The 10,937-nt window shown below is 39.0% G+C and overlaps 2 protein-coding genes across 2 annotated transcripts; both read left to right on the top strand.

Annotated features, from left to right (window-relative positions):
• The first annotated feature begins 202 nt into the window (after positions 1-202).
• Positions 203-616, top strand: LOC146719824 (uncharacterized). Its single transcript, XM_085489467.1, has one exon. It carries the CDS (start codon positions 203-205, stop codon positions 614-616), a length of 414 nt encoding a protein of 137 aa, XP_085345593.1.
• A 31-nt stretch (positions 617-647) lies between these two features.
• On the top strand, positions 648-2,060 carry LOC146719825 (uncharacterized). The gene has a single exon (XM_085489468.1). It carries the CDS (start codon positions 648-650, stop codon positions 2,058-2,060), a length of 1,413 nt encoding a protein of 470 aa, XP_085345594.1.
• Positions 2,061-10,937: the final 8,877 nt, after the last annotated feature.

A 10,937-nucleotide genomic window follows, 5' to 3' on the forward strand; every position in this document is an offset into this window, starting at 1 on the left:
GTTTGGGAACGCTCCTTAAAAAAAAAGCGCCTTGTAATCCCCAATTGGGGCAGCAATAAATATATCTAATCTAATCATCATATCTGGATTCGATGAATCGGTGACTGCAGACGACATCTTCGAATTAGTGTCGAGGTTAGGCGGATGCAGAAACGAGCAGATCAAAGTTGGTGCTATTAGGAGGCTGCTTAATGGAAACAACATGGTGTGGGTGCAATGCCCAGTGGACGCGGCAATCCTGGTAGCCGAGAAGAAGAGACTGAGGATCAGGTGGACTACAGCTCGGGTGGAAATGTTACAAAAACGGCCCACCCAATGCTACAAGTGTTGGCGGAAAGGGCACATACGCAATAATTGTCCATTTAAGGAAGATTATAGCAAGGTGTGCTTTAGATGTGGCGGCAACGACCACCCTGTAAAAATATGCACAGCCGACATCAAATGCAGAGTGTGCGCAGACAAAAACCTAAGCGCCAATCATCGAGTTGGATCCAACAAATGCAGCCTGGACCAAGACGAAAGGAGAGAGAGTATACGAAAGGAAACCCAGCAAGAGCCGGATCGGAGAGTAGCGGCTCCACCTGTGTCGCAGGATGATTACAGCACTACAATGTAACTTGAACCACAGCTGGGGAGCTCAAGATATGATGTCTCAGCATGTACTTGAAAAGGGAATAGGCATCTGCCTAATATCTGAGCCCAGACACACACCGGACTCTCAGTTGTGGTTCACTAGTAACAACCGAAAGGCAGCGATACATTGGAGACCCGAACATTTAAAAAGGATCTGCACACTGATCGGCAAAGGAGAAAATTTCGTCGCAGTCAAATGCAACGATATAAACTTCATATCGTGCTATATATCGCCAAACATCGACCACGGAGAATTCCTAGAAGCCCTAGATGAGTTAGGTGAAATAGCACAACGAATAGGCTCAAACCTCGTAATTGGAGGAGACTTCAACGGAAAGTCCATCCAATGGGGCTCCTCATACACCAACAGAAGGGGAAAGCTGATAGAAGAATGGGCGGCAGAACAAGACCTAAGGCTCGTGAATATCGGCAATACTCCAACGTGCGTGAGGCAACAGGGCACCTCAGTAGTCGATCTTACGTGGACAACAGCAGACCAGATATCGAACATCTGTAACTGGAAAGTGGAAACCGATATTGAAAGTCTCTTCGACCACCGGTATATCACATTTGAGATCGGCAAAGAACCACTAACACAACGCAAAGGTAAACGCGAAAGAAAGTGGAACTTTGCGAAGATGGATGTCGAGATGCTACAGGCCTCACTAGACTGGGCATGCTCTGTCGGCATGGCAGAAGAAGAAATGACCAACACTAACGGATGGTACCGGTGGACGGAGAGAGTAATGCGAGAAGCATGTGACGCCTCAACACCTAGGTGTAAACAGGCCACGCCTAAGAAGAAAGCCTACTGGTGGAATGAGCAAATCGCACACTTAAGATCTGAGTGCAACAAGAACAGAAGAGCTTGGACCAGGAGCAAGAAGTGGAACCAGCCCGAAGAGACAGCAACAAGAGAAAGAGCGTACAAAACATCAAAAAGCGCTCTACGCAAGGAAATCAACAAAGCCAAGTCTGATGCGTGGCAGGAGCTTGTTGAAGTAGTGGATTCTGACCCATGGGGCCTGCCGTACAAAGTGGTATTGGGAAAGCTGAGAAGAGCTTCACCGGGACTCTCAGAAATACTGGAAGAAGGAGAACTCAATATTCTTCTAAATAAGTTGTTTCCGATGGGTCAAACACATGACCCAAAAGAAGAATGGAAAGACTTCCAGTGGAATGAAGAAGACCACGTAAGACTAAAAGAAGTCAGAGAGTCCATTAAAGACTGTGGTGGCAACAATGTGGCCCCAGGACTTGACGGAATTAAGGCGATAGCTTGGAAAAACATACCCAAGCAAATGCTCGCTAGGCTGACGCAATGTTTCGACATGTGCCTGAGTGAAGGGAAGTTTCCAGAAAATTGGAAAAAAAGCACGTTTGGTGCTAATACCCAAGGCACAGACAAGCGAACCTGGTCCACCTAAAGCAAGACCCATCTGCCTATTAAATGAAGTGGGCAAAATATTTGAGCGCGTGCTGGTGAGGCGTATAGCAAATTGGATGAAGGATGAACAAGACGCACAACTATCCCCCGTCCAGTACGGATTTAGAGAAAAACGATCCACTTGCGACGCGCTAATGAGAGTGAAGGAGATCATCGAGGAACGCACTGGAAATGGAGGTGTAGCAATTGCAATAGCAATTGACATAGAAAACGCGTTCAACTCGATACCATGGCCGATCATCCGGAACGCCATGAGAAGGAAGAGATTCCCAGAATACCTATGTCGAATAATAGATGAATACCTCAACAATCGTAGCATAGAGTATAAGACACAAAAAGGAGAAACGAAACAAAGACCGGTCACAGCCGGAGTCCCACAGGGTTCCGTACTGGGGCCGGTGTTATGGAACATCGGATACGACAGTGTACTCGAAGCGAACCTAGAACCGGGATGCCATCTATCATGCTACGCCGACGATACGCTGGTGATAGCAACGGCGCAAGATGTGGAAACAGCGATCACCAAGGCAAACATCCAAGTGGCCCGAGTGGTGAAGAAGATCAAAGAGCTTGGTTTAGTGGTTGCAGCGAATAAGACCGAAGCTGCAATCTTCTACAAGAAGGACAAACCGAGAAACATACCGGATATAATGGTAGAGAGAGAGGTCGTCAAAGTTGGTGGATCGCTCAAATACTTAGGCGTGATATTGGACAGCCGCCTGAACTTTAAAGACCACTTCACATATATCGAAGGTAAGGCGAGCAAGGTTCTTAGATCCCTAGGCAGACTGATGCCAAATCTTAGAGGACCGTCAGAGGCTAAGAGAAGGCTATTCGCAAATGTCATCATGTCGATACTCACATATGGTGCACCTGTATGGAGCGACGCCTTAATGGCGAACAAAAAGATTCAGCTGCCCTTCCGGCGGCTTCAAAGGACACTGGCAATCAGAGTTATAGCGGCCTACAGGACAACGTCATATGACGCAGCTACTCTACTCTCCAGGATCATGCCACTATATCTCGTAGCAGCATCAAGGAAGAGAGCATACCTCGGAATCCGGGACCTCCGAAGCTGCGAAGATTGGAGCGCCGAGGAGGAAGCGGAAAATAAGAGAAATGAAGACTTCATAACAAGGAGACAATGGGAACTGCATCTCAACAACCCAAGCAACCCAGGAACGAGGACAAGAGACGCCATAATGCCCATGTACACCAAATGGCTCGATAGGAAGAGAGGGCACCTGACATTCCACCTGTCACAGATAATGACAGGGCATGGATGTTTCAATAGCTACTTATACAGGATTGGCAAAGCGGACACACCGATCTGCGCCCATTGTAGAGATGAAGTCGATACAGCCGAACACACGGTACAGCGCTGCATGACCTGGACCGCGGAAAGGCAAGACTTGATAGACCACATAGGAGAGGATCTTCAATTCTCAACCATCATAACGAGGATGCTGGAGAAAGAAGAGTCTTGGAAGGCGATGATCCGGTTCGCTGAATCGGTCATGCGCGCCAAGGAAGAGGCGGAGAGAGAGAGGCAGAGGAGGCCTGATGGGGATGCTACCCCATCGATCCCGGGCAGCACCTAACCAGGTGCTCGGAAGCGAGGGGGTGGGAGAGAGAATAATAATGCTTCTGATACCTAGTATCAGATAGCATAGATAGAAGGAGAACCCACGCACACTTGGGAAGGAGTCGTGTGAATGCACACACACACATACACACAATACACTCTATACACACACATACTGACAAGCACGCACACGCAAACACAAACATAAAGAAACTAGCACAAATCAAACTACATACACACACACAAATCACTCACACGATCCATACGGAACTGAGGGATTACTTACTTATTTTAGGGTAGGGGGGATATCTGGGGGGGGGGGTAGGACGGGTATTCTGGGGGGGGACTTATATGGGGGGAAGGACGGGGTATATGGGATGGGGGGTAGGACGGGTGTTCTGGGGATATGGTAGGGAGGTTGGGCTGGGGAAGGAGAGTGGGGGGAAGGGGGGGATGGGGTGGGCGCGTCTGGGTGGGCCGTGGGGAGGGGAAACGGGTGGGAACACTCACACGCGCAATCACACACACACACGCTCACACACGCGTATACAAACTAAACAGGGAGGGAAATTAAGGGGGGAGGGTCTTCTAGGGGTTTGTTCCGTCGAGGAAGACGCCGGAAGGAGAGCGCAAACGCGCAAGGTGGCCGGGATCATGGTAGCATGCTTAGGCGGATCCCAGATCCCGACCGACAGCCTGAGGGAATGCCCTCGGTTGACAGGCGGAGGTTTAGTGGGTAGGACTAATCGGGGCTGTTGCCCGGGTTGGGACCCCCTTGCAGTCGAGTCATCTCGGTGGCTCGAATGTACGGGGAGACCAACTCGGGCGAGGTGCCTCGATTAGGCGAGTCCCACATAACCCGGTGGGGACGGCCCCACTGGGTATGCGTAAATGCATTCCTCCGCCTTGCGCCGATCGCAAAAAAAAAAAAAAAAAAAAAAAAAAGGATGGAAGAGAAGATGGAGGAGCTGCTAAAATGGGTGAAAGGAAGAGAGGAAAAGGGGAGTGAGAAGGAAGGAGACAGGGAGATTGGAAGAAAGGAGGCAGTGGAAAAGGGAGAAGAGGATACAAAGGAGGAGACGGGGGAGGATAAGGAAGAGAAGGAAAAAGAGGAACTGCAGGTGAGAGGGGAGAGAAGGGGAGGACAAAGTAAGGCGGAGGAGAGAAGAGGAGAGTGGTGGGAGCTAGTGAAGAGGGAAGAGGTCGAGAAGCAGGGGGGAAAAGATGACAAGGAAAAGGGAGCTAGGAAGAAAAAAGAAGAGGAAAGGGAGACGGAGGAAAAGGTAAAGTGGGGTGAAGGAAAGGAGATAGGAGGAAAAAAGGAGGGAGAAGGGAAAGTCAGCGGAGAAGGAAGAAAGCAGAGAAGGGAGAAGAAGAGAGAAGAAAAATAACAACTTACCATTATCTTCTCCCCGGAGAACTCGATGAAAATGTAGGAGGAGATATTCTATGTGACCTGCTGCGTCGTTTTCTTTCTCACCACCAAAATAGTATCGCGACTCGATCACCTCACCCGCGATAATCACTAATTCGCGAAAAACACTACAAATGTCCTAGTCGGAATAATACCGCTAGCACAGCGTTGGGACATTCCTCCGCGAATTTTTCCAAAACATTATGAAGCATTTGTCTTCACTCGCGCATGTTAATTCATATATATGCTTGGAAAAATTTTTTCCGCATGAACTCTGCGCTAGTGATAGACAAATTTCAATTACTTTTTTCAAACTCATTATTGAAATTAATAGTACACTTGCGTCGAATACGTGAGTACGCGAGAGACGAAAATTCAAAAATGTAACTAGCTAACTTAACTCCGAGAGCCGTATTTATACATGTTTATGGAAATCAAAAATGGGGGATTTTCAGGTAACTTTTTCGATTTATTTTATCTTTTTTATCTTTTTTCTCATAGACGTGTATTCTTACCCATGTTTTATATATATATATATGGTAATCTTTACTTAGATACAGAAAATATTTAATACTAGGGCGATATTTACTTAATTACGAAAATTTATAGAAATCAAGATGAGGAATTTTCAGGTATCTTTTCTCGATTTTATTTTATCTTTTTTTATCTTTTTTTTATCTTTTTTCTCATAGCCGTGTATTTTTACCCATGTTGTATATATATATATATATATATATATCTATATATATATAATATATAATATATATATATTATTGTATATATGTATATATAAATGTATGTATGTATAGGGGTCCTGCAACTGATGTCCACAGTGAAACTTATATTTGTATTCTTGAGATCATTCCAAAAATAAACATGATTTTGAAATTTTAAAGATTTTCTCCATCTATAAATTTTTTGCGATATTTCTAATAATACCCCCCTCATTCTTATTCAACATTTATGGGGTTCAGTTTTTATAAAATTTTTTTACATAAATAAATAAATATATATATATATATATATACAGGGTGTCCGGTAATGGTCGCCTCAACCGTCGTGTGCAGGTAGAGTAAGTTAAACCGAATAGGAAAGTCCTCTACCGTTTTGCGAATTTCGCAATAATTATTGTGTTATTAAATAAAAAAGATCGGCCAATCTAAGCGCGCGACGAGATGAGACGGCCCCTGTCACACGATACACGGCGCGCGGCAAAGCGGAGGGAGGAGCGAACGCGATGGCTACGAACGGCGCGTAACGCTAAAGCTCCGCGACAACTATTTTCTCTCTTTCCCTTTTCATCTCACTTTCTTTACTAAAAACGAATCTTTTTATTTTCAAAATGGCATCTTGATTAATTATTGTAAAGTACAGTTTTGAAAATTAATAATCGCATTGACATCATTTTCGACGATGTATCTCATTAAAATTTAACATGCATACAAAGCAAAATAAGAGTCTGATGCAAATCACACCATACACGGAGAGAATTTTCTCTTATTAGAATTTATCCTGAAAATCATGGTAATCGTGGGATAATATGGTGTAGGAACAATTTTATAAGAGTTTCTCTGATTAATATTTACTACATTAAAAATTATTAATATGAACATAGTAAAATTAATCGAGTACATTTTTTATTTTATTGTGGTAGATATTAATATTTTTATTGTGGTAAATATTAATCAGAAAAATTCTTATAAAATTCTTCCAGTACCTTACTGTCCCACGATTACCATGATTTTCAGGGTAAATTTTAAGAGAAAATTTTTTATGTGTAGTATTCGGATACGTTTTATCAAAATTTACGTTTTTAAAATAATCAATAAATGATAATAAATGATATCATTTATGATAATAACGTTCCTCACTCACTCACTCACTCTCTCTTTCTCTCTCTCTCCCTCTCTCATTATTATCATTTATTGATTATTTTAAAAAACGTAAAATTTTGATAGGATGTATTCGAATACTATACAGAGAAAATTTTTTCTTAAAATTTACTCTAAAAATGATGGTAATCGTGGGACAATGGTATTGAAAGAATTTTATAAGAATTTTTCTGATTAATATTTACTATAATAAAAATATTAATACCTATCACAATAAAATAAAAAATATACTCGATAAATTTTACTATGTTTATATTATAATAATTTTTATTTTTATCATAAATGATAATAACGTTTCTCTCTCTTTAGTTCTCTCTCTCTCTCTCTCTCTCTCTCTCTCGGCATAGAAAATATTTGTTATTCTTTCCGCACCACCTTGCGGTAGATAACACGGCGCATTTTTTTTTAAGTGGTATCCCCAGTAGGTCTATCCCCTCTCACTATTTTAATTTTATAATTGTCTAAGTGCATTCCTCGTTCTTGCGAACAGAGTTCCTTCACCCTTCGACAATATTATACTCTTTGCGCGATACGCCATTTCTGGAGAATGGGTAGCAAAGCTGCGAGGATTGCTCCGTCTTCACTCTTCTTTACCATCGCGCCTATGCTCGACTAATCTTTAATGGGATGACCCCACAAACAAATAATCGAGCACGATTATGATCTGTCATCGCGCCGGCCAATATCGGGCCGCTCGACCTGTCCATCGCTCGGATAATGCGCTTTTTAAAAAATCGCGCACTTGTCAGAAAAGTGCGCCGGATCCCGTCTTGTTGTTGAAATGCGTTCCGCTCTATCGCGAAGGAGGAAACATCTTCGGAAGAGCAGTTAACTCCTTTTTGGAGAAATTAAGATAATCGCTTCCATTTAACTTGTGTGAAGAAAATATGGCCCAATCTAAAAAATAAAATATCTATAAAAAAAGATTTGTTACAGACTCGCGAAATCAAAATTTTTTGCTTACTAAGTAAATTTACTACTTACTATTTGTTCGCTTTTATTCCTGCCCATAAATATTTATATATAGGGTACCCATATAAAGGTGACAAAATAGGACAAATTTTATGATTTTTAACAAAAAACAACATATAAGTGAAAAAAGAAAAAAAATTCTTAAATTGAATTTCAATTACTTATAACACATATAATTTGAATCTTTTTTTAAATCAATTTATAATAATATTGTCAAAAAATTCCTGTCATTGCTTTTACAAGGGTATTTTGTATTTTATTTACTTTTTTACTTTATTTTTATATCTTAACTTTTACAACTATTATCGATGATGAATGTGACAGCTTGTGAAACCAGAGAAACAGAATAGTTAATCGATTCGACGTTTTCTTGTGTGTCATTTTTTTTGTGTTGAAATTGTTGAAACAAATGGAAATGGGAGGAATTTTTGAAATTTTTGAAAACATTATTATAAATTGAGCTTAATTAGTTGCGAATTTTTGGTCCGTTCCGTTCTTTTGTTAATTGTTTTTTTTTGTGAAGGATTAAAATATATAATGTGTATTAAGTGAAAATCAATTAATTTTTCCCACTATGTGTTTGTTTTTGTAAAATTTTAAAATATCATTTTAAAATTCCTATTGGGTGGGGCAATCAAGAGGGGAAGTAGGGAAAAAAGACCACGAGGAGGGGAGGATCCGATGAATAGGAGAGGGAGAGAAGAGGGATAGGACTGGGAGGAGAAAATATGGCAGAAACAAAAAATATGTTGGTTTTGTGATTGTACTACTAGGGTACATAAAAGGTTTGTAGGTTTCTAATTTTGGTACAAACCAGGATTTTTTATATTATATATATAGATAGCCGTTTTGGGTATTCTTATTCCATGTTTTATATATTGTATATTAATATATATATATATATTTAATATATATAGAAAACATGGGATAAGAATACACGGCTTATGAGAAAAAAAAAAAAGATTATTTAAAAAAAACATAAATAGAATAAAATAAAATCGAGGAAAGAAAAAGAAGGAGGGAAAAGAAGCGAGGGGTGGGAGAAAGAGAAAAGAGACATGAAATTTCACATATTGATTTCGATAAACTGTTTGATAACTAAGAAATACACGCCCTAGATTAATATTTTCTGTATCTAAGTAAAACATTACCACATATATATATATATAGATATATATATATATATATAGATATATACTATATTACCATAATAAAACATGGATATAAGATAAGGGTATTACAGAAATTGACACGGCCTATGAAAAAAAAAAAAAAGAAAAAAAAGATAAAAAAAATAAATAAAAATAAAAATTTAAAATCGAGAAAAGATACCTAAAAATCCTCATCGTAAGTTTTCATAAACTTTTTGTGGGCTAAGGTAAATATCGCCCTCCTAGTAGATTAAAATTTGTGTATCAACAAGAAAGGCGTCGGAAGTTTCGAAGTGTCCCCCTCCGATTTAATGAGGCTTTGATAGTTGTAGTCAAGAAAAAATAGAAGACACGTATTTTTTTTTATAAGTTGCCTAATTTGGCCGGTTTAAGGGGGTGTGTGAAATTGAAACACCCTTTCTTGAAAAAAATCGATTTTATTTTTTCATTTCTCAGGCAAATACGTCGAAAGCGGATAGAAGAATTATAAAGAAAAGTTTTAAATAAAAGTTTTATGGTTTTTATTTTAATGTACTTCAAAAATCATGTAATCAGCTTTGTCGAAAAGTATTATTTGTCGAAATTTCCCCCCCCCCCTTCCCTTTCAATGTTTGAAAATTTTTAAATTGGTCTCATCAAATCAAAATTATAGCTCATTTTTTACGACAAATTCAATCATATATAATAAAGTTGTATCGAAGAAAGTCGCCATTTTCAGAAATAAATTAAAAATATCCCTATACCTACTATACGCACCGCTTTATCCACTCATGAGACGATCGTTATTAAAGCGACCAGTTATGTTTCTTCTGCAGAACTCACAGAGAAGGTAGGAACCATAAATTAGCAAAATAATAAATTAATACAATTGTCGCTCGTTTAGTGAAACAAGTGATAAATATAAGGCCAACTTATCGAGCGGAATAGTCGAGATGTGCAGTTCAACTACCATTTATTAATGTATATAAATAATAAAACTACAGTCATTTATTAAAAACTCACGCAACTTACAATCCATCTATAAAACGTTTCGACCGCACGCGGTCTCTTCCCGTATAATGATTGAAATATAAATAATAGCAAGCAATAAATAATTTATGAAAATATATTTTATAAATTATAGAAATTAGATTTATAAATATAATTTATAATTATACAATATATATGTAGGAATTAAGAGTTTTATACCGTTAATATAAAATAAGTATATCCGACCGAACATGTTTATGTCTCGTCATGCGTGTTGTCGAGACAGGTTATTTGTCTAAATTTATTATATCCCTTGTTATTTGAGCGTGTTGTGTTGTTCGTTGTCGAGACAATAGCCTTGTTATTGCGAGCGAAATCAGCAGGTAACTGCTACGGCGACCTTCTCGAAATAATATACATATTTTTTTGTTAAAAGTTTTATAAATAAAACATATTTATATGTTACTATACTATATTTTAATTTATACATTTTTGCAGATAACATCCTTGCTCATATACAACATACATTACATACTTGAAAGAAATAGAGTACTTTACTCATCAAAATATTCTGTTTTATAATATTAATTTCTTAAAGTATAAAGTAAATGTAATACACATTGTCTTACATTATTAAGTCTTATATATATGTATGGTATATGGAAATATTACATAAAATAACCGTACATAATTATTGCATACAAGAATAAAAAATTATCATGGTTGATATCGGTTACGAAGATGATGATCATGAAGAAATGATTATACAAAGGGATTTTTTACACCATGCGCAAGAAATTACAGCATTTCACCGCAAAATATCACATGTTGGTTTTAAATTAATTTTGAAACAAAATCTACTGGTGTATCAAAT

Source organism: Nylanderia fulva, unplaced genomic scaffold, assembly GCF_048542155.1.
Source record: "Nylanderia fulva isolate GAGA-0341 unplaced genomic scaffold, ASM4854215v1 Scaffold846, whole genome shotgun sequence".
Lineage (NCBI taxonomy): Eukaryota > Metazoa > Arthropoda > Insecta > Hymenoptera > Formicidae > Nylanderia > Nylanderia fulva.